The sequence below is a fragment of the Myodes glareolus genome, chromosome 8 (genome assembly GCF_982192425.1).
Source record: "Myodes glareolus chromosome 8, mMyoGla1.1, whole genome shotgun sequence".
Lineage (NCBI taxonomy): Eukaryota > Metazoa > Chordata > Mammalia > Rodentia > Cricetidae > Myodes > Myodes glareolus.
Window position 1 is genome coordinate 36,610,377 of NC_142033.1, and position 25,565 is coordinate 36,635,941.

Below are 25,565 nucleotides of genomic sequence, written 5' to 3' on the forward strand. Positions count from 1 at the left end.
TAGTTTTAAAGTAAAAGATAGCCAAGTTGCAATCCATGGCCCTAGAGAAGCTAGGTAACAAGGAGGTTTACAAAGAGGGAAGCATGGATTTCCTTGGGAAGGGGAAACTAATGAGATCTCCCATGTAACCTAGGAGTGGGTGAGATGAGAGCATTAGGGATCAGCTTGGGGCTTGGGAAAATGGGGAGAGTAATGAAAGATATTTCTTGAGAGGAGCAGCATTTTGGGATTAGATAGAAACCTGGTAAAAACAAAACTCCCATTATATTACCAAAGTTAATTTACTGCCATCCTATGACTTTTTCCAAGGAATTACATAGTTAGAATCAATGTGCCCTAATTCCAGAGTCTGGTTTAACTCCATCTACACATCTAATAAATGATAGCTTCATTCTTTGGACAACAAAGACTAGGTAGTAAATATGTAGGATAACATTTGTTTATGTAACTTCATTATGTCTCCTTTTATTAGAATACCCTATAGACTGATAAGGGGTAACAGAAATAGGTAAAATGTCCTAGAGTTTATTATAGTAATTCAGATGATAGATTTCATTATCATACTGTGATAATGTTTTTTCTCCTGTATTCATCAAATAGAATGATCTTTTACTTACAAACACACATGAACATTAAAAAATCTATACAGTTTGAGCTAGTATCACATAATATCAAAAATAAGTAAGTAACTTAAACATCAAACACGTGACTCTTAAAATTCTGTGGGTTAGGAAATATAAGCTCATGAAGACATTAAATCTGTTGTCTGATAAAAACCTATCTTCTAGTTCTTTCTTCAGATAACCAAGGTAAATTTTCTCTCTCATGTTCCACCTTGTAAAGGAAGAAGTCTCATCTGTAATTACTGTGCCATCAAACTAGCTACATCACAATTATTCCTCTTTTATATATCATCAAATTGGTCAGATATTCAAACTTAGTGGATTTTAGGGAGAAAAACAAGCACTATGGTATTGTATCACTCTTTGTGGGTCTAGAGATCAAACCCATGGCCGCATCATAAAACACCAACATTCTGTGGACTGAGTTATATCCCCAGTCTCTATATGAAACACTTTTGTTCTTCAAATTATGTCTACTTTGTGTGCTCTGCTGTGCATTGCTGCAACCAAACATACAATTGGCTCCAGTAATTTCTGCTACTTACTCCTGCAATTCTCTAACATCATCATCCCAATGAATGCGAGAAACTTCATTATCTTGACTCTCAGAAGTATTTCCCAATGGCAATCTTGATCTATGGGCAATAACTGTTACAGTGTTTTTATAATCTGGTGGGACTTATTTCATAGCATATTTAGGCTAACAAAGTATGTTTAGAAAACACAAGTGTGTACATGGGGGTTGCCTAGCAAGTCTTACAAAACTTGAAAATCTAATCATTTCTCCCTAGAACTTTGGGAAGGGACTTTTTGTCCAATGGCATTTCAATTTAATTAGTATAGGTTGCCATAAAACTATTAGGAAAACAGAAAAGCAAACTGTTAAGAGACACTTGTACTCCCTGTTGTAACAGTTTTTTATGATTTCAGAACTAATGTTCCCCCAAAGACTCATGTGTTAAAACATATTCCTTAACTTGTGCTGGATTTTGAGATGCTCTGGAAACTTTAGGCATTTTTTTTTTTCTAGGTGGAAGAAACGGGTAATTTGAGACATGCCTGTGAGGAAAGGTTCAATATGTTCTAGTCATTTCACCACGAGTTGAATAGCCAGGTCATCCAAATACATTGGCCACAGTGATACACTTTCTGCCTCTATAGTGGAAGCTTCCATGAAGCAAAGGGATAAGCATTAAACGTGTTGACTCCATGAGCAAAAATAAACATCCCTGCACTTGTTTAACTCGAGTGTTTTATCCCAGTAATGTAATACGAATATAATATCAAATTCACATCTCTCCTCCATGTATTCACCCTTCAATACATTTTGTCAATTGAGTATTGCAATCCTTCCATGTTGATCTAATACTTTTAGAAGTAATTCTCACAGGACCTTCCCAGATTTCTCTGTGTAAGGTCTAGCAACTCTTTTGGTGTTTATGGCATCTTCCTAATGGAATAAAGAGACTTGATAATATTAATTATTTCATTACAATTTTAGAGCAATTTTTATGTTTCTTGATAAGCCAATGACAGAATAAATGAGAGGAAAATATAAGTAGAATCTCCCTTCCTCTCTCAGTTGTTCAGTATTTTCTCTGTTACAATGGTCATGAGAAATTGTTATTCTTCAGCTGCTAGTCAAAGTCACATAGAAAGGCATATTATGGGCTATAAACCTGATGAGTAGGGAGTTAGGTACTGGATAGGACCCATCAGAGGTGCCCTGGGGGCTACTATTTCAACGTAGATCTACTAGTAAGACATTTTAAAAATAAAATATATTAGACTATATATGAGGTGAGTTGAATAATTATATAATAAAGTTCCATCAAAACCCTGAGGGTTTTCATTAAATGTCAGACTACAATAAATCTTCCAGTATTGGACCTCTTCCCTGTTAGTGTCCTGTATCTTAAACAGAACTGTATACCTTTGAAAAATAGCTGATTGAAGGGCATTCTTCTGAAACCCTTTCTCACTTTTGACATTTTTATGCAATGACCATTTAAAGTTGAAATATGAGGGGTTTTCATGTCAAATATGGTGTAAAATGTAGTCACTGTAGTAACAGTACTGGTTAACCAGAGGAGGAAAGATGAAATTAGAAGAACTATGAAACATTTTTTTAGAAGCATGTGCCATAATTCTTTCGTAGAGGATACTATGTAGCAATTCCTGACACGAATTGGGAAACCTTATTCTCTAGGTTCAAATTCTGGTTTTGTCTGTCACTTAATAACCCAGGAAAATTAGCTATCTCTCCTCAGATTTCTCATAAGAAACATAAAGAAAAATAATAGACAACTGATAGAAATTTGAAAATATTTCAATATACAAAGCTACCCAAATCAAGAAGAACTAATCCGCAGTAAACTACACATATTTACTGTCAACTCCTGCAAGTTAGATATTAGAAAAAGAAAAGTAGTACAAAATCCTGATTGTCAAACTGGAATAGTCTAGATAACAGATACAGGTCAAATTAATGATTGTGAGCATATTTTAAAACAAAACTACATCACTATTTAAGGAATACTATGGAATGTGATAGAATGATTATTTTGTTTCTACTAGAATCCTTAGCATATTAAAGAGTTCTTGAGTCCCAGGTGTTCTGTGGCCTTCTTGACTTAACTGAATTAATAAACTATTATAAAGACAGTAGGGTCAGGAAGGAAACGTGTTGAGTGCCATTAGATGTTGTAATTGGAGGATTAATTCACTTTGAGATGCCAGAATTTATCAGAAGACAAGTTCTAAGAATTTAGGAAATGACTGAATAGTTTAAACAAAATAAAAATTTCAGATTTTCACTTTCAAAATAAATATTCTTGCCAATATATTCTAATAAATATAGACAAAACAGAAAATAAACAGTGTTTTAAATGACACAGAGGAACTGAAGCCCCTTCAAGTAATTGTTTGTAGAAGTCTAAAAGTTCGGTGACAAAATTCAATATTAATATTAATATATGCAGATATTGATGTGGGTCATATTGGAAAAGGTAAGATGTTGGTATAATAAGAAAATAAGCTGAACTGATATTTCACAAAAAACAAAAATATTAATATTAAGAAGATGGAAGTACATTTAAAAAAGACTGAAAACACAGACAATCACAGGTAGAGATGGGAGAACAAGATATTATAAATAATGATTTTGAAAAGGAGGAGATTGCCAGTTGGTTCCTGTGCAGGTGAGAGACGATACCAGAATTTCTACAGGTTTTGTCAGCAGTGAAGCATTAGTGTCACAGAAACAAAATCCAAAAGAGAGTGTTTAGTGAGTGAACATATAATGAGGCAGGAGAAAAGGGTATCTATGAATGAGAGTCAAACTGTGAAGGCAATAAAGACTTCTTTGATTTTAAGATTATAATCTAATTGCATTTTTTCTCCCTTTTCCACCCTCCAAACCCTCCTATTTATCTGTCCTTAGTTTCCTTCATATTCAAGAAGGCAAAGACTCATCTAAACTGTGTATGCAAGTGTTAATGGTATACATGAGGATCTATTTGCATTTAAGAGGAAAAAAATAGACCCAAAGGAAAGTTACATATAAAATACACTCGACAATACCTCAGTTAGACATAAGTGGTAGCAAATAAAAATCCATTATAGGAATGGGTTGTCTCTGATTGAGTTGTTGGCCTGTGGGTTCCCATTTGCACTCAAAAAATTGCAGGGTATTAACAATGTTCTTGGTTACCTTCCAAAAATTACCAATAATATCTCTCATTGAAGACAACATAGTCAACTCATAAAATAGAGAAATCAAATTGGTATTGATGAAGAATCTTTATTTCTATATATAATGGTGTAACGAATACTATTGTTGCACAAATTTACAATCACTATTACCCATCACTGAAACTTCTGAGCTACTAGAATGTCCATCCTGTTATACTAGTGGCACAAATGTTATGGAAGTAACCATTCCTGATACGTATGAGGATCTATTTGCATGTTAATTAAAAAACTGGCTTTAAGACATGACCTACAAGATAGAACACCAGTTTTATTTTCTAGAATCTATGTCTAGCTAGGACATAGATCCTATGTCAAGAACTGTTATCATGTTAAATGGACATAGTATTAAAATGACTGTAGTGATGTATTGTTATACCCATAGACTAGTGCATCTTTCAGCCTTTATCAGAAAATAAGAAAACAGTCTTCAGTCCTAAAAAGTATATACCCATAATACTCCTTCTTCCAGAGCTCAAAGAATAGCATCAAAGAGAGGACAAAGTGTTTTTAAGAGGTGGTAGATTAATTCAAGGAAACAGGGTTTATTACTCAAACATTGCAGTTTCACAAATTAATACATATTGCTGAAAGCATGCACAAGATCTGAGCAAGATCATGCTGAACCAAAGCCCACTTTGTAGAAAAGAGGCAGACTTGTAATCCAAACTCTATGTGAGGTGATATTGGTATATAATTGATGGAGAAAAAGAGAGAGAAAGTTTTGTTAAGAATCTTAAAATAGCTCCTCCTCCAAGAATATTTGTACAGCACAAATTGGGTTCAATGGGTTAATAAAAGGAAATGAAGACTTAAAGTTTGGTGAGTAGGAAGTTGGGATAAATTTTGGAGGAGCTGAATGATGGAACAATCATGTAAACATGCAAGAATAAATTGTCTGAAACTCTCAAAGAATTAATGAAAATACTATTGAAAATTGTCACATACAGCCCTGAAAGCTTGCAAGTTGAAGACTGTGCCCTTGGTTTGTAAAAGTAACCACTAAAAAGGTTAGTGAAACTCGAAAGCTTAATTACTGAAATATTATTTTGGTAGGAACAGAATCTGATGTGATTATTTGGGGTTTGTGGTACTAGAAGGTTGAGTCTGGTTTAAGAAATTGGTTACTGGGAGCCAATAGTTGAAGACTATATTTTGATTCTAGATTTTATTCCCAACTCTTAGATGGGAGATTTATTTTTTTAATCCCCAAGAAAGAAATAACATATCCTTTGAAAATTATTTATCATATTTACTTATTTATTGTGGGTCAAACAGGTATGGCGATAAGATGCTGGAGCTGGTTATCTCCTTCTAGCATGTGGGCCTCAGGAATCAAACTCAGATCATCTGGCTTGATGGCAACACCTTATCAACTGCACAATCTGCCCCTGAGTTAGCTTTTAATAGGGACAAGGTTCTTGACTATTCTATAAAGATAAAGAAAGGGCTAGAGTAATAGTTTGGTGGGATAACTCAGCAGGAAAAAAGAGTATGGGCCCGCTTAGGATCCCTGGAACTTAGAAGAGAAACAAGTAATTAATACCAAAGTTTGTTCTCTGACACCAATAGACAACACACTAATCAGAAAGCAAAATGAAAGCAAAAAGAACAAAAAGTCAACCCATTTATAAAAAACAAACTAATGAAAAGCCCCAACACACAACAGAAAATGAAATAAATTCAAATGATAAAAATAAATTTTTAAGTAAACAAAAGAACAATAAATTTTTTTCTTAAATCTATGCTTTTGTGAATTTTGTATTATTTATGTTTTTTACTTGTCCCCCCACTGAGTCTTTGTTTCTGACAGTCATGAGGCGATCACATTTCTATGCTATATTATACACAACAATATTTTACCCCCTGTTATCAACCATTTATGGACTATATTCTCAAAAGCTGTGAATCAGAAAATCTTCTCTCTTTTAGCTTGCATTTGCAAACTACGTCACAGTGACAAAAAACTAACACAAATGAACATGTGTAACCAGTACTCAAAATGTCATATGTCTTTCCTATATTTCATAATATTCTTCAGTGAGAAATAAGTAATTATTTCTCAGAAAAATGACAATTCGATAAATGAAGTGTCATGCTGACAATGGAGATGGGAATCTCATAGCCTAAGAGGTAGGATATGCAATAGAAGAAAATACTGTGCTATTTAGTGGTTAAGTTTAGGATCATGGGGTTCATAAAAGAAACATACCTTTACAGATTAAAATTAAATAAAAGCTTACCTTAAGAAGTTAGATATAGGGATAATGTTGAAGGTATAATGTCATCATTTTCATTCATCTTCTTTAGAATTTCAGAATTTAACTGTACTGTCAGTTAGGCAAACTTTATTGTATTTTAAATATAGCATGAATTAGGCATAGCAATAATAACTAGAATTTGGATTTATTTCTATTATAAAGGCAATTAATTATATGAATAACTCAATGTAATCCTGAAAATAACTAAAAATTCTGAAAAGGTAGAATCTACACACACACACACACACACACACATATGTGAATAGGTATCAAAGATCCCCATGCTTACTAACATACCTTGTCTCAAAAAATAAGGTGGACAATGATAGAAGTAGTCATCTGTTGTTGACCTCTGACCTCCACATGTCCATATATACCTGTACTTGTACACACACACACACACACACACACACACACACACACACAGACAGACATGGAGAAATACCATTCCACACAGACAGAAAAACTAATGCAACAAAAGAAAGAAACTAAGGCATAAGTCTGTACTTTTATCACCATTGTATTTTAAAATCAGTCTTTTTATCTAGATCACAGTTAATGAATGACAAGTTGGATCTTTAGTAGTTCTTGTCAGCTTAGTGTCGGGCTGCATGTGGCAACATCAAGCCACTCTATCACTAGTCATTTTACAAGATGACAGAAAGGCAATTACTCCCAAATTCTAGCATGTGAAAACCTTAAGTGTTTATTACTATAACACGTAATCCATTAGGTCCAGAGTGAAGCTGTTTGTACCACCTGTAGGTATAACAACTATTTTAAAGTGATAGCAAAATGAAAAAACAACCCACAAAACCTTCTAAAATGAAAGTAGTATGACTTCAAGTTGATAGTCATTGCACCTAGATATGAAACTAATAGATATGCAATAGATATGAGTATAGGAATGCTGTGGGATAAAACTCTTGTACATTGTAAAGTTTTGTCACTTGTATTAGTTTAATAAAATGCTGATTGACCAGTAGCCAGCAGTAAATATAGGTAGGATGATCAGACTTGGAGAAGACAGAGATGAAGTCATCAGCCAGATACAGAGGAAGAGAGATGAAATGCCTCACTGAGAAAATGTACCAAGCCATGTACTAAATATAGGTAAGAATTATGAGTTAAATTAAGTTGCAAGAGCCAGTTAACAGTAAGTCTGAGCTAATAGGCCAAGCAGTTTATAATTAATAAAAACCTCTGTGAGTTTCTTTGAACTAACTGGCTATGGAACTGGGCAGGACAAAAATTTCCATTTTCAAAGCAATATGTCATTAGAAATTACTATATGGCTTTGTGCCTTTAACAAAATAAGATAAATAATTGTTCACCACCCAGTGTGATTGAAGCTTATTTTGCTGATGATGGTAATTAGCTCAAGGACATACATTTGACAACATATAAGGACTGAGTTTCTGGAGCAGTCAGCACTGTGTCAGTGGTGGTGGATGACTCCAAGGAAACTCCAGATACAGAAAAGCTGCTGTACATAAGGTTTAAGAGAGACTGTGAGGGTACACACAAAACCTGCAAAAGCTAAAACCATGCAGATTTCTAGGACAGAAAAATAAGAAGTAGACCCAAAGTCTTACCATAACTAAGAAGCTTTTTTTAATTGATAGTTGCTGGGAGAGAAAAAAAATCACTGTTGTTTAATGGAGTTCTACTGATATGTCAACCGTATTCCAGGTCAGGCTCCAAGCCAAGTAGCAGTTGACCAACATAAAAATGACTCCATATTTCTTTTTATTTTAAATAAAAAAATACCTTAGTATGTGTAGCTTTTTTACTCTTTTGTTTAGCTTGCTGTGGTATTTTGTCTTATTTTTGAGAAAAAGAAAGAACATGAAGTTGGGCGATAAGAAAATAGGGATGATCTATGAGTGGAAATATGCTCAAGTGTATTGTATGAAAACTGTTTAAATAAAAAATTAACAGGTAATGATTGTGATCCAGTCATTCAAATGAATGAGAAAGTGAAGGGTGACTTTAATGACAGTCAATGAAAAAATAATATGTAACTGTGGTATAGTATATTTACCATCCCCTTTCTTCATAGCAAAGGCCTTCCTTTCCTTGGCACCACTGAGAGTTTATGCTTGAATTCTTCACCATCGGTTGAGTTTTTGTATATTACAGATTGCAAACAAAATATTAGCTTCCACTTAATAACATTCAATAGTTGACTACAACCTTCCTTCACTCCACAGCTGCAGCAACAAAAACTATCTCCCAACTTTAACAAAATTGTCAAAATTGTCCTGAAATGAAAACAACCACCACAATAGTCCTCTCTCCAGTTCCTCACCTCAGGCTACTTCTGGCCTCTTCACCTTGAACTCTAGGACACGTGGCCTGTCCTTCCTATGTGTGTCCTCCTGAGAAAAGGTGGTCAATTTGATGGATACAGTGGTACTTACTGTATTTATTCACAACCAAAGCTCCCTAGTCGTTAGTCACCATATATAAATATGTGGATATTTTATGTTGTCCAAAAAGAAAGACTATTCGGGTCAAATTATCAAGTTGTAACCAGAACACAAACCTATCATGGCCTTTTCTTTCAGATAACAGAGGGCTTCTATCCATTTTACGTAGACTAGAGGGAACGATAACAGCTGTGCCATTCTAGCTATAGAGAGGGAGACTTTTTTTTTAGAAGACTACCTCAGCACATTTTGGGGAAATTTCATTTTGGAAAATGTAGAAAACTCCTATTATTATATCCCTTTCTGTTTTATGAGTGTAAGTATAGCATCCAAGGAAACATCCTTCACCTTTCCTTTCCATTAATTTCTTGGAACTGCTGTCAGCACTTTCCAGTAACATATGAGAATAACAAAACCTTTTTGAAAGTTTTTGATCGGTTTGTCTAAGATTACTGCTGTAGAATGTTAGACTGCATCATATTTCCATTAAAATGTGGAAAAACCACATTTAATATTAGGAAATGCCAGGAGTAACCAGAAAGTATTTGTTATCCACTAGGTATGTCCAGGGAATTAATTCCTGCCTCACTGGCTAATCATATCCTTGAATTGATATGTGCACCCTGTGAAATAGTTAAATAATAATGTACACCACACTGTTAATTGACATAGAAAAATAAATAAAAACAGCTTAATTATATTGACGTCACAGGCTACCTGAATGCACTTGCTTCAAAATCTATTATAATGTATTTTAATTGCTATTTGTATTATTATTAGGTATGAGCTGCTTTAATTAACATACTTCATGGAAGAGAAAAATGCTAAATAGTGTGGAGTAAGAGAATAGGAACAAGGAAGGTCACTACCTATTTTCAGATGATAGGGAGTCAAAGAAAAGAAAAATACTGCAATATCTGCTATTCTGGGCAACCAGAGAGGAAGAAAGGAAGGGACAGAGACAAAGAGAGAAAGTCTATCAGTCTGTAACCCCGTTATGCTCATCTGGCTCCTTTAATGGATTTCAGTGGCTGTTGCAGCAACAGTTCCCTTGCCGCCGCCGTGCATGCACAAACAGTTACTTCTGCTTTGAACTGTCTGCTTCTCAAGTAACTACACGGTACATTTCATTTCATCTCTGAATGTGGGCACCTCCAGGTGGTGTGGAGTGATTAATGATGCAGCCTAGGACCCCATCCTTGGGCGACATCCCTGGGAAGCAGAGATTTAGCAAGGCGTAAAAGCAGAAGATGGCTGGGCACTGAGCCCTTTTCTCCATAGCCCCGGTCTTTGCAGTACAGTTGTTCCAGCTGCCAGAGGCTTTCTGGTTGCCATGGCAACCCTTGGGCTCTGTTGAGAACTCAAAGCAAAGCCTCTGAAGTTAGGAACCAAACACAGAAGCTCCACAAATGCAAATGAAATGCACTTGAGCAGGGGAAACACAGCAAGAATCGCCCATGTCATATGCTAGGGCGTCTTTGACGGCGGAAGCTACTACAATCAGTTTTGTGTGTTTTGTGTTTGTAAAACGAGAGAGTTCTTGCCTGGTATTCTTCATTACTGTCATCTTTCCGCGATGGGAGATAATACGTTGCAAATCGGCACACTAGAGCGCAGACAGTAGCAGGGGGAGGGAGCAGAACGTGCTTAACGGGAATGCACCCAGACGGCTCATTCATTCACTTGAGTTTTACATTGTCCACCTCTAGAGAGTTCATTTGTGCAGGGCGTTGTGTCCGATCCTACATCTGCAAAAAGAAACAAGACACTATCCCGGAATCAGAATTAAGTAACGATAATCAATCAAAAATAACAGAGTTCTCACGAGCCCTAATAAAGTGTAATAGGCTCTTTCCACGGAGGGAGAGTTACCTGGGCATTTCTTGAAGGCAATTAAAAAAAATAAAAGAATAAATAAGTAAATAAAAGGATAAATAAATAAATAAATCATTCCTAACTCAGGAGAAGGAGGAGGTATGCATTCCAATATACGGAAGGGCAGCAAAATAGCAGCGTTTCCCTTGGGAGCCCGACTGTCAAGGCCACCCCAATGTTTCTTATAGGCGCTGGAACGGAGAAGAGGTTATTTTTCTTTCATTTAAAAAAAAAAAAAAAAAAAAGCGGAGCTCTTTTCCCCACTGGGCTGGGCTTGATTTCTAGTATGGGAAACCCCGCCTTTCTGGAGCACTGATTGGTCCAAGTCGTTTTGAGATAATTTATGCCGGCGTCCTCCCTGTCTGATTGGCTCCTCGGCTCAGTTCTTCTGGGAGTCGCATCCTACCTGGTTAGGAGGTGTCCTGTCTTTCCACACTCTCCCTTTTACTCACTGGGCGGCTGCTGAGGCTTGAGGCAAACTCTGGGCTTGGGGACTGAGCTAGCAGAAGAGGGACCATAAAAGGGACCCGATGGGTTCTAGGAAAGCCTTCCTCTTCTCTCCTTCGCTCCTGTGGAGTCAAACTAGAGGAGTGAGGTTGATGTTCCTGTTACTAACCCTGCATTTGGGAAACTGGTGAGTAAATTCAAAGACTTGAAACTGTTTCCTTTAATTAATTTATTTATTTTGTCCCTCAATCATTATAAGAAATTTGCGTTTTCCCGGGAACATGTGCAATGTTTGCATCATTGTATTTTCTGATCTATCTGTTTACTTGAAGACAACATGAAATCAGCCTTTTCTGAAGTAGGGGTGTTCACTTGTTTTTGAATTCTATCGGGTTATAAACTAAGAGAGGTTCCTTTTCTTAAAGGGGAACTAGAAGTAGAAATGACTTTCCTGCTGTATTTGGAATCGAATACTGTTGACAAACTTTATCAGTGATTCTGCATTTTAAGTTATTTCAGAAACTTCTTATTATATGTCATCATGTATATACTATTTGTATATAAGCCAATATTGTGATTTTCTTCTCATTCATCTTGGGGTAACTTTCTTGATTAAGTCAATCTTTTATATGCTATATTTGACCACGTATGTATCAGCTATGAAAAAATATATATCTCAGAAAGAGTTCTGTGTGCGTCATTAGGATCACTTTTGAAAGTCTTCACTGTAATTGGTTGCCTACTAATTAAAATTAATAATACTATGAATATCTTTAGCTGCATTTTTGTGTGATCCTACCAAGCACAAATCTACAGTCTGACAGGAACAAGAGTGGACTGTAAAACATCTCAAAAACTTTGAAGTTGTGCTGATACTGAAAGAAAAAGCTCACACTTAGACTAGGAGCAGACAGAGTGTGGAAGAAGTTGCCACATTTGCTTAAGACATAGATTCTTCAATAGCTTTTTAAAAATGTACTATCTATGCATTGTATCATTTGTTTTATACATTTACATTCAAGGTTGTAGCATTTGATGCTTTAGTGCTGTTTAGAACTCCAGTAAAGCCAAATTACTAGGAAGATAATTTTATATAGATTTTCCTTCTCTTTACCAGTAGGTAGAACATCTGCAAAGCCTCAGAATGTAGGCACTGAATAAGATCATAATTAAAATTGGCCTTCCTGGATTCAAAATTTGATATTTGGTATGTTTGTGTTTCATTTGGGAATTGCAATTTTATTTATCTTTCTGCCTTCGAATTTTAAATGTTCTCTATGTACAGACAATGTAATGAATGTTTCATTCTATATAATATTCAGTAATGGGTTATGCCTTTGAATATATCACATTTTATAGACAATATTTAAGTAGAATAGGTATTTTTACACCAAAGGAAAAGTAAAATCAGTTTGGCCCACTGGTTTTCTGGAGTAACAACCTGCAGGCTCTTTTTGTCTTTATTGCTGCACACTTCTATCTAATCGTGTAAGGATCCTGCCTCACAGAGAGCATATTGTCTGTCCCAATAGTGCTTTGTTTGGAAGAGAGTTACATAGCATTCATTGTTGCCACGTTCCAAACTCTCATCAAGCTGATATAGAGTGAAGTGCGCTGCGGTGCAGTAGGCAGGGCACTCACTGGATGCCCTACTCTGACTTGCCACAGCTCTTTAAACACACTCTCCATGCATAGTTTCTTCTGTAACATGTATTATAGCAGTAGACAATACTGACTGCTTCAGATGTTCAAATTCAATACTTCTCAGATTAGAAATGAAATATGCAGTGATTTAAGGGTCTCTTCACAGGTCTGAGCAGTAGTAAAGAAGAAAATTCTAATATGACTACCATTCCCTTTTTTTACTGTATGTTGTTTGAAAGATTGAAATTAAATTACAAGGTTCAAATTTATGAATAATTTATTTTATCTTTATTGTATAGATAAACTGGATTTCTTTGTCAGATGAACAAATAAATATTGAAACACACACACACATATATATATATATTATATGTTGCTACTATAACTATGGTTTGAGTGCTTCAGTTATGAGTTTTTATGACTCCGTTTTATAAAGCAGGCAAATTTGTTATGAATTTTATATTCTTTCAATATAGATTTGGAGAAAATTGGCATCAATACTTATAAACTATGTATGATCATATATATTGTTCCCTCCTTGTGTGTTCATTTGTGGCTTCTTTTTATAGCAAATCACAGACAGTTCTGTCTGAAGGAATTTCAATGTCATACTAGTTTTAAAATACACATTCAATGACATCTATTTGGAGATTACTAAGTTAGATTCTATTACTTTTTATATAAAATCAATGGGCAGGTCTTGCCTCCTCATTACTTTTCATGAAGAGTGAAGGGAGACAATGTATTGACTTTCCTCATTGTTGAATTATGAAAACGGATCCTCGTGTTATATCTAAAAGCTCTGACCATGGATGCCGTTCTTTATTCTCCAGGAGAGTCTGTGGCATCCTGACAACTTGCTTCATATTTCATCTGCTTGATTTCACTCTTTATAATCTTGAGACAAATATGAGTGTAATCAAGTTCAGAAAGAGTTTGAAAAGTATCATGAGATCTTAGGTTTTCTAGAAAGTAACTCATAGTGACCTTTGAGAAGTTACCTGAGTAGAAAGCCAAAGAAATATAACATATTTAAAATTTTTCCATCGATAAAAAACATTGTCATCCAATTTTCCACATTAATTTCAAATGCACTAACTTTTAAAATGTATTATTTTAGGTTATTTCATAAATAAGTTTTGGGGTATTTTGGTTAATAAAGGATTTTTCTTTATGTTTCTAGCTTTTAAGCTTACTTTTGTAGTATAAACCAATGTAAATGTTACACAATTACTTGTTCAAAGGACCCAGGGATAAACTGATTTTGAGATGATAAGATTGCAATTGATAAAAGTCCCCAATAGAAAATCTTTTAAATTATCCAAACATGAAATCCAGTCCAGTTGCGTTCCGTTCCACAGATTGAAACACCTGTTGGCTAAACAGAAATGGAAATGCTTCATACTGCATTCAAATTTCCTAAACATTTTGTATCTATATACATGTAATGATGTTTGTTTATGAGTGTAAGAATAAAAGTAGAGCCGCAAGGTGCTAGAGGCAAGGTAGAATAGAAAGCTGAATAAGGGCTCTGTAGGTCGTGGTAAAATGAGGGTCACATGTGGCAAATGACTTCCTAGATGAAAGGGAATGAGTGGGAACAAGCTAAATGAAAGATTTCAGGTGAAAATTGTACATGGGAGATATCAAATGAGAATTCGGATCTTTGTCGTCCAGTTTCAATTTCACATCCAGCTGTCACTTCTTTCTGAATGATTTCAGGCAAACTTTTGGGGTACAGAGAACTCATTTTCCAAAATTATTTCAAGAACATTAAAAATATTCAGGAGCAGGCCATAACAATTCGAGAAGGGCATAGTAAGAAATATTCTATGGACTCATGATAATTCTCATATTATTTTTCTTTGTTAAGGTGGTTTGAAGTACAATGGAATTGAATATTGAATATTAGATATTATTAAGTTCCCAAATGGAGTGTGTTTCTTTGTTTGGTTCTATATGTGGTATATTTAGGAAATGCGTCTTTCTTATTGTTCTTCCATTAATGGTGAGACCATGTAACATGTCACCCACCTATGTTGGGATGTTAAATAAAATTTATTATTTAAATTTTGTTTGGTCAACTATACGGTTGAGATTTCGTGGGTGTGGCTTCCCCATTATGTCTAAAGGACCCTTCCTAGCAGAAGGTGTCCTGATTCTTTGGTTTTTACACTCTTCCATCTTCTCTTCTTCCATTTTCCCCTAGACTTAGTGTATGGGTTGCATTGTAGATGTGTTAACTGGTGATGAGGTACTCCATGGACTCTGCATTTTGGCCAGTTGTTGATCTCTGCAATCATCTCAATTTGTTGGAAAAGGAAGTTTTTGGATGAGCTTATATTCTTATCCCTACGTATGAAAATAATTATTGAGGATACAGTTAACTATTATATTAGTTCAGGAAAAACTGCTAGAAGGTGTTCCTCTAGTGTTTATGATATCTCTAGTCAAAAGTGGTTGGTTAGGTTGAAGAATCAGTCATTAATTCCCTCCTATTGAGTAGGCCTTAATTATGATTAGACAGCTGTTGGTAACCCTCCAATTAAATAACTCATTATTATACCAGCAGCAGATTCTCATCAGTTAGTAATTGTTGTGGCTAACTGGCTTTATGATTGGGTAGGAACAGCAGTTGCTTTTCTCTCTTGGCAGGTTACACAGCATTTTCTGATAATACAGAAGCTAGCATTCAAAGAGGCTTTCAGACACTTCCATCTTGGTTGCTTCAAGTCCTGTGACTGAACTGTATGTTGTCTTACATTTGACGTAAGCCAAGAGTAATGCTAATAGCCTATATTGTTTTGAGAGTCTATCTGACCCACCTGACAGGCAGTGTCTCATTACTGATGTGGAAGTTTTGTTAGATAGTCTGTGGTTACTGGGATGAACATTATAACCCCATAATGACTATCATTATGAACATTGCCTCACTCAGGATAATTTTTCTAATTCCATCCATTTGTCTGCAAATATTATGATATTATATTTTTAACAACTGAGTAATACTCCATTGTGTAAATGTACCACAATTATTTTTTTTTTTACTCATTCTTCAGGTGAGGGACATCTAGGTTGTTTCCAGGTACTGGCTATTATGAATAAAGCTTCTAAGAACATAGTTGGCAAGTGTTCTTGTGGTAGGATGGAGCATCATTTGGCTATATGCCCAAGAGTGGTATAGCTGTATCTTGAGGTAGATTGTTTCCCAATATTTTGAGAAACTTTCATATTGATTTCCAAAATAGCTATACAAGTTTGCATTCCCACTAACAATGAAAGAATTTTCTGCTTCTCTCATATCCTCACCAACATAGACTGTCACTTGTGGTTTTGATTTTAGCCTTCTGACAGGTGTAAGATGGAATCTCTGGGTTGTTTTGAATTACATTTTCTGATGACTAAGGATGTTGAACATCTCTTTAAGTGTTTCTTGGTTGTTTCAGATTCAAATGTTAAAAACTCTTTGTTTAGATCTGTACCCCATTTTTAAATTGGACTGTTTGGTTTGTTGTGTCTAGTTTCTTGAGTTCCTTATATATTTTGTGTATTAGCTCCTCTGTCAGATGTGGAATTATGAAATTATTTCCCATTCTGTAGGCTGTCATTTTCTCTCGTTGATGGTATTCTTTCCTTTTTAGTTTCATGAGGTCTCATTTATTAATTGTTGATATTAGTACCATGCTATTGTTGATCTGTTTTGGAAGTTAAGTTAGAGAAAGTGAAAATTAATTTTCTCCATGAAAGAGCTTCCCATTAGTTTATCTAATCTAACTGCTCAGCCATTGTATATAAGGCCAACACTTAATAGATTCAATTGGATATGCATATATGTAGTAGGATTTATCGCCTCTCTAGCTATGACGAGCTTAGCCATATACATATAATAAGAAAGTCAAATATGAAAGGGGATAAGATTTTGGATACTGCTATTTGCCTAATTTTACCAAAGAGAAAAGGAAAGAGAAAGGCACAGATACTTTTAGAATATATTAAGAGCCATCTTTCACTTAAGTGATGAATTCAAGATAGAAACTCACGTGTCCGCCGAGAACGTACATTCTTTTTTAACGTAGAGCATTTTTTATTGTTTTTATTGAGCTATAGATTTTTTTACACTCCCTTTCCTTCCTCCCCTCTCACCTTCTACCTTTCCCTGCCCCCCACACTCCTAATTTTTTCAGGACATCTTATCCTTTTCTCTTTCCTAAGTGGATTCATGTATTCTGTCTTAGGGTTCTCTTTGTTGTCTACGTTCTCTAGACTTATGTACTGTAGGCTGGTTATCCTTTGTTTTATGTCTAATATCCACTTATGAGAAAGTGTATACAATATTTATCTTTCTGGGTCTGGGATAACTCACTTAGTATATTTTTTTTTGATTTCTGTCCATTCGCTTGTGAATTTCAAAATGTCATTATTTTTTTAGCACTGAGTAGTATTTCATTGTGTAAATGTACCACATTTTCCTTATCCATTCTTTGATTGATGAGCATATGTGTTTTTCCAGGTTCTGGATATTTTAAATAATGCTGCTATGAACATAGTTGAGCAAATGACCTTGTAGTATGAGTGTGCATCCTTTCAGAATTTGCCCAAGAGAGGTATTGCTGGGTCTTGAAGTAGATTAATTCCCAATTTTCTAAGAAACTTCTCTACTGACTTCCAAAGCAGATATATAAGTTTGTACTCCCACCAGTAATGGAGGAGTGTTCTTAATCCACATCCTCTTCAGCATAAACTGTCCTTAGTGTTTTTGTTCTTGGCCTTTTTCATAGGTGTTATTTCTCTGATGACTAAGGAAGTTGAACATTTCCTTAAGTGTTTTATGGCTATTTGAGATTCATCAATTAAGAATCCTTTGTTAAGAGCTGTACCCCATTTTCTAATTTTGATTGTTTGGTATTTTTGTATTGAATTTCCTAAGTTTTTATATATTTTAGGGATCAGTTATCTGTTGGATGTGAATATGAGGGAGATCTTAAGATGTAAGCTGCCCCGCTGGAAAAGGTACTGAGCCTTGTGGCTAACATATATGAGGATAATGGGGTAACATAAGTTACAAGGACTAATAAGTAGTCTGACCTAATGGGCCAACCAGTTTATAACCTAATGTAGACTCAGTGTGATTTTCTTTGGGATATGCCAGCTGTGGGGTACTGGGCAGGACAGAAACCCCAACAAGTCGGCCCCTTCATGTTACATTGTTCACTATATCCTTTGCTTTACAAAACTTCTCAGTTTTATGAGGTCCTATTTATTAATTGTTGCTGTCAGTGACTGTGATACTAGAGTTATATTTAAGAAATGATTCTTGTCCTGTACCAATGCATTCAAGGGACCTTCCTACTTTTTCTGGCATGAGGTTCAGTGTAATTAGTTTTATGTTGAGGTCTTTGAATCATTTGGAGTTGAGTTTTGTGCATGGTGCCATAAGTATGATTTTATTTGCATTTTTCTAAATGTTGACATCCAGTTATGCAATCACCATTTGTGGAAGATGTTTTCTTTTTTCCATTTTCTGATTTTAACTTCTTTGTCAAAAGTCAGGTGTCATAGTTGTGTGGATTGATATCCGGTTCTTTGATTGTATTCCATTTGTCCCCATCTGTGCCAAGACCAAGCTGTTTATATTATTGTAGCTCTGTAGTAGAATTTGAAGTCAGGGATGCCTCCAGAAGATACTCTATTGTACAGGACTGTTTGGGCTATCCTGTTATTTTGCCTTTCCATATGAAATCAAGTTTCTTTCTTTTGAGGTCTGTGTAGAATTTTGCTAGGATTTTGGTCAGTATTGAATTGAATCTGTAGATTGCTTTTGGTAAGCTTGCCATTTATACTATATTAATCATAACTGTACAAGAACATGGGAGCTCTTTCCCTTTTCTGACTTCTTCTTCCATTTCTTTCTTCAAAAACTTAAAGTCCTTGTCATACAGGTCCTTCACTTGTTTGGTTAGAATTTCCCCAATATACTTTATGATATTTGGGGCTGTTTTAAAGGGTGATGCTTCTCTGATTTTTTGTTCAGGCTATTTATCATCTGTATAGAGAAGAACTACTAATTTTCTTTGAGTTACTATTGTATCATGCTACATTACTGAAGGTGTTTATCAGTTGTAGGTGTTCCCTGGTGGAATTCTGGGGATCACTTATGCATACTATTGTATCACCAGCAAATAGTCAAAGTTTGACTACTTTTTCTTTCAATTTGTATCCCTTTGATTGCCTTTTGTTGTCTTACATTTCTAGCTAGAATGCTGAATACTATGTTGAATAGATATGGAGAAAGTAGAGAGCATTGTCTTGTCCTTAATCTCACTGGGATTGCTTTGGGTTTCTCTCTATTTAGTTTGATGTTGGCTGTTGGCCTGCTGTATATTGCCTTTATTATGTTTAGGTATGTTCCTTATATTGCTGCTCTATCCAAGACTTTTATCACAAAGGGAAGTTGTGTTCTTACAAAGACTTTTCAACATCTAGTTAGAGGATCATGTGATTTTTCTCTTTCAGCTTGTTTATATGGTAGATTACGTTGATAGATTTTTCGTATGCTGAACTATGGCATATGTTGGCATCTCTGTGATGAAGTCAACTTGGTCATAGTGGATGATTTTTCTGATGCATTCTTGGATTCAGTTTGTCAGTATTTTATTGTGTAGTTTTGCATCAATGTTCATGAATGATATTGGTCTGTTCCAATATCTGTTCCAATTGGAGGAAGTGATGAATAGACAACAGGGTAAGAATACACTCAACAACGTAAAGACAATACAACACTACCAGACACTAGTGTTTGTACAACAGCAAGACTTAAGTATCTTAACACAGATGAAGCAGAATAAAATGACCTTAAAAATAATCTTATGAAAATGATTGAGGCCCTTAAAAAGAAAATGAAAAAAATCCCTTAAAGCAATAGATAAAAAAGCAAATAAAAAATTGGAAAACATCAATAAATCCCTTAAAGAAAACCAAGAAAAAGAAATCAAACAGATTTAAAAAATGTTTCCAGATTTGAAAGGGGTAAACAGAGGCAATAAAAAAAAACACAAACTGAGAGAAACCTGGAAATTGAAAATCTGGGTAAATAATCAGGAACTACAGAAGCAAACACAAACAACAGGATATAAGAGATGAAAGAGAGAATCTAAAGTGTTGAAGATATGATTGAGGAAATAGATACATTGGTCAAAGAAAATGTTAAATCCAACAAATCCTTACCACAAAATATCCAGGAAATCTGGGACACCTAGAAATAACTGAATGTAAAAATAATAGGGATAGAAGAAGTTCAACTTAAAGGCACAGAAAATACATTTAATAAAATAATAGATGAATACTTTCCCAACCTAAGAAGGACATGCTTATGATGATACAAGAAACTTACAGAACACCAAATAGTCTAGACCTGCCTCCCCTCCAAAAAGTCCATTTGCCACATAACAATCAAAACACTAAACATGCAAATAAAGAAAGAATATTAAAATCTGGAAAGAAAAATGGTCAACTAACATATAAAGGCATACCTATTATAATTATACTCGACTTCTCAGTGGAAATAATGAAAGCCCGAACGTCCTAGTCAGGTATCGTTCAGACACTAGGAGACCACATATGCCAGCCCAGACTATTACACCTGGCAAATCTTTCAGTCAATATAGACAGAGAAAACAAAATATTGCATGACATAACCAGATTAAACCAAAGCTATTCTCAAATCCAGTCTTATAGAGAGTACTAGAATTAAAACTCCAATTTCCAAGGAAGTCAGATACACCCACAAAAAACACAGGAAATAGAAAATTCCACCAAAAAAACCCAAAGAAGAGAAAAGCACACACAATACCACCACCACCATCATCATCAACAACAACAAAGAACAAATATAACAGAAACTAGCAATCACTAGTCATTAATAATACTTAATATAAATGAACTCAACTCACTTATAAAAAGACACAGGCTAACAGATTGGATACAAAAACAGAACTCATCTTTCTGCTGAATATAAGAAATACACCTTAACTTCAAAGACAGACATCATCACAGAGTAAAGCAGTATGAATAAATTTTCCAATCAAGTGAACCTAAGAAACAACTGGTATAGTTATTCTAATATCTAACAAAATATACTTCACATTAAAATTAGACAATAGAGAGGATGAAAGTCATTTCATATTTATCACAAGAAAAATTCATAAAGATGAAATCTCAATACTGAACGTCTATGTTCAATCACAAAAGAAATATTATGAAAGCCTAAATCGTGCATCAAGCCCCACACATTAAAAGTAGACACTTCAGTACCCCATTCTCACCACTGGATGGGTCTACCAGACAGAAACTTAACTAATAAATAAAGGAACTAACAAATGACATGGCTCAAATGGACTTAACAGACATCTGTAGAATATTTTACCCAAACACAAAAGAATATGCCTCCTTCTCAGCACCTTATGGATCCTTCCCCAGTACCTAAATTCCAAACCAAACATTTCATAACACAAATACTTTGTAAGTCAGATAAATGGGTGTGGTTCTGAATAGAGTTAACTGGGGAGAGAAGAAAGAAACCATGGAAATACTATGCAATATCTTTATTACATAATTTTAGGAGAAAAGGGAGAAAAGAAGAGACAGTAATGAAAACCTATGGTAGTGTAGTTGTGTGTTCATTGAAGCAAGGACAATAGGTAGGAAATCTATTATGTACTTATCACATGGTTCACTGACTCTCTTATGCAATGCTAGGTTCATTGTTTAGGGAAAACGTTAGGCAACCTGGAGTACTTGATCATTAAAAATTTGCCACAGAGAAAAGAATTAAAAGTAAGAACTTGCAGTTTGGGTACATTTTGTTTTAAGAAGTGGCTCCTTATTTTTCAGTGTTCTATAGAAAGTTATGGTGAAATTTACTAGGTGTGGTTATACCGCACACTACAACCAATAATGGAAGTAACAGGAAGTCACAGTTTCGCTGCAGAGAGATAAAGGATGGCTCATCACCAGACCTATTCGAGCAGAAGCTTGTTAGAATGTGCTGTACTCAGTGGGAGGCTGATGAGATTTATGGGTTTTATCTATTTTTAAGCAGTATCTAATTTTCTCGGTACAAAAATAGTTTGGCCAATTGAATTCTAATGCTTTAACAAATAGCCTTAGCTATTAATCCAGTCAATGAATATTTCTTGCCCATTATTCATTCAACAACTATTTACTCAGTGCTCACCATGGGTTAAACAGCATTGTGGAACCTGGTGCTAAAGTGGTAAGCAAAAAAAAAAAAAAAAATCCTTGGGTGCCTTGTGTTTTTAAGGAACCAAGAAGGACATAGACGATACACAAATGCTAGATACCAATGGCAGAGGTACGGTGTGTTATTATTATTGAGTCTGAGTTCTCTTGCTCTGTGTATTGGTGCTTGTTGATAGAAACATGTAAAGCCATGTTCCACATGCTCAAGGAGGTACAGTGCTATTGGTGAATGCTCTGCCATCAATGCAAAGCCGAACAAAGATCATATTCTATGAGCTTTATTAAAGCTGAGTTCAGGACAGAGCTCAAAATGAAAACTTGTGTGTGGGAGGTGATGTTAGTCTGTTTGGTAGTAGAGGTAACTTTATTTTGATCTTCTCATTTAGCATTAAGCATCAGCAGCCTTATAGTATGGGTTCCTTAATTTCCTATCAGTGAAGTTCTGATGTGTAGAAATCTTTTTCTCCCAGAAATAGTGTATTATGCAATTTGATATTTCTCTTTATAGGTAGGTCAGAAAATCAGTGGTTTTAACTGGGTTTTGAAGACCATTCCCGATGGATGGATACCTTAATCTGCCTTGGTACAGGGGGAAGGGCTTGGTCAGGCCTCAGCTTGATATGCCAGACATTGCTAACTCCCCATGGAAGGCCTTACCTATCCTGATGGTTAGGTGGGAAGAGTATGTGAGGTGGTGAACTGGGATTTGGAGGAGGGGAGGGAGGGGAAACTATGATTAGTATGTAAAATGAAAAACAAGCTTTTAAATAAAATAAAAAAGAAAAATAATACTTAAGATATGTTGGGTTATATATTTTCGTTTTACTCTTGGTGTGATCAAGTTTCTGAAATATCTTTAGATGTATTAGAAGGAGAGTTCTGGAAACTCATTAATGACTGTGTGTACTCTGAGATGATCTCTTATGGTTGTGATGTCTGAATTGTGTAAACGTAGAGATGCATCTGGTCCTTAGTCTTCCTAGATGCATGTACTCACTGAAGACTCATCTAACATGTGTAATTCAGGGTCTTCAAGAAGAACTACATTTTCTATAAAGTAGCATATTGACTAGGTTAAATCTGATCTCATATAAGTGCAATCTATTAGGTAGGTAGCTATTCGAGGAAATGATATGTAAATAAATGCTTATTTCAAGGATTTGGTTAGCAGCAATTCCTTAACAGCCTCAGACTGCCACAATTAGCATAGATGAAGAAGAAGGATTGTATGTTGCTGTGGCACCCATTTGCCTCCCTTGCCTTCTGAAGAGAGTGCTCCAAGAGTATCTTATGCTAATGAATATTGTGGTCTTATTTTAGATCCCAAGACAATAAAATGGTGTGGGCCTCTTATTTGGATATATTCATACTCAATTCTTTTACTTTTAAGATATTTCAAAATGTTCTGTAATTGAATAAGAATCAACATGATGCCTTTACACAATTCTTGCAGACTTAAAGCATTTATCTGATGCATAAAAGCATCAAAGATTTAGAAAATGTGAATATCTTTAAGGATTGCATCACATATAAATCTAATTTATGTCCTATCTGGCTCTCTGGTTATAAATTGAAATGGTGACTTGGCTGTTTATTTTAATATAATTTATACACAGTTGTAACTTAAAAAATACTATACTAAAGATTATGCTAGCTTTCTCTTCCTCAAAAAAGTATAATAATGCTTATATGGAAGTATTTACAAAAAGTGTTTGTAATATTTGAGTATTTGCCATATTCCTGAACACTTTTCATAAAACACATAATTGTTCATTTTCTAAAGTTGATTGATTTCAAAGAGTTCTCAGAAGACCAGAATTCAGTTCCTAGAATTCATATTGAGTGGCTGGAAACTTCAAATTCATCTCCACTCCAGTCTGTTCATTACCCTGCCCCATCTTTCAGAGGTACCTGTGCTTATGTGTGTAGTAAGAAGAAGCCACTTGTTGGTTCCTGGCCACCCTGCTAGCTTAGACCCGAAATAACCATACAGAAACAGTATTCATTAAATTACTTGTTGACCCATTAGCTCTATCTTCTTATTGGCTATCTCTTACATTTTAATCTAACGCATTTTTATTAATCTGTTTATGGCCACATGATAGTGGCTTACTGGCTAAAGTTCCCAACATCTGTCTCCAGTGTCTCCATGATCTCTCTGACTCTGCCCTTCTTTCTCCCAGCATTCAGCGCAGCTTTCCCAGCCTGCCTAAGTTTTGCCTTGCTATAGGTTCAAAGTAGTTTTTTTTTTATTCATTAATGGTAATCACAGCACACAGAGGGAATTTGCACATTATGTGTGTTTACCCCCACCTCCACATAGACAGAGTTAAAAATAATCTTTCATTTAAAGGACAGAGTTAACAAAGAAAATAAATAAAACACAGACAAAAATACAAATGTTGGTATGTTGCATGTTATTAGTTAGAGTTGTGATGATAGTATAAATAGCTGTTAGTATGTTATAATAGTATTTTTTCAATAAAGAAAATATAAATTTCATAATTAGTATCTAACATATTAAGAAAAGTATTTTTATCATTTGATCTTTTTAATCTTTTTTCTAAATATATGCCTATCATCATGAATTTTTTTGAAGAAAATTTGCTTTCCTATTATTTTGTCTCTTTCTCATAAGTGACAAAGTTTTCAATATGATAGCTCTAATATGATTAAATAAACTCTGTTGCAAAAGCTTAGGAATTGTCCAAAAGCTTTTCTAAAATAACAGTGACCTGTGAAGGCTCCACTCCTGTGAGAGAAGCTATAAACAGTTGGTAAATGCTAAGAGAAGGAGATTCACTCGCCTGGCTGCTGGTCGGCCTCTTGAGCCCCATTGGACAGACACATATCTGCGTGTACAAGAGGAACACTAATAGAACTTTCCAGGTTTTAAAAATAAAAACAAAATACAAAAAGAGAACATGAAGCTTGGGAAGGAGGTAGAATGAACCTCACTACCTTCCCCATCCTACTCCCCATTCATTCCTCAGAGAGGATAAAGGGAGTCACCAAAGACTGTGATATCAAGTTGAGGCAGGACCAAGCCCCTTCCCACTGAATCAGGCTGGGCAAAGTATCCCACCATGGGCAATGGGCTCCAAAAGTTGGTTCATGTACCTGAGATAAGTCCTAGTCCCACTGCCAGATCCACCCCTCCAAGCACATCAAGCCACATAACTACCATTCACATTCCAAGGACCTAGTTAAGACCCATGCAGCTTCCCCAAATATCAGTCAATAGTCCCTGAGCTACCCCTAGCTGGAGCTGACTG

General features: G+C 35.2%; 1 protein-coding gene across 1 annotated transcript in view; it reads left to right on the top strand.

Annotated features, from left to right (window-relative positions):
• The first annotated feature begins 11,337 nt into the window (after positions 1 to 11,337).
• The window catches only part of Gabrg1 (gamma-aminobutyric acid type A receptor subunit gamma1), a 93,196-nt gene continuing 78,968 nt past the window's right edge, over positions 11,338 to 25,565 (top strand). The window contains exon 1 of the mRNA XM_048415233.3: positions 11,338 to 11,575. Within this exon, the coding sequence (XP_048271190.1) occupies positions 11,472 to 11,575 (104 nt within the window). The 5' untranslated portion in view covers positions 11,338 to 11,471. The remainder of the gene's footprint in view (positions 11,576 to 25,565) is intronic.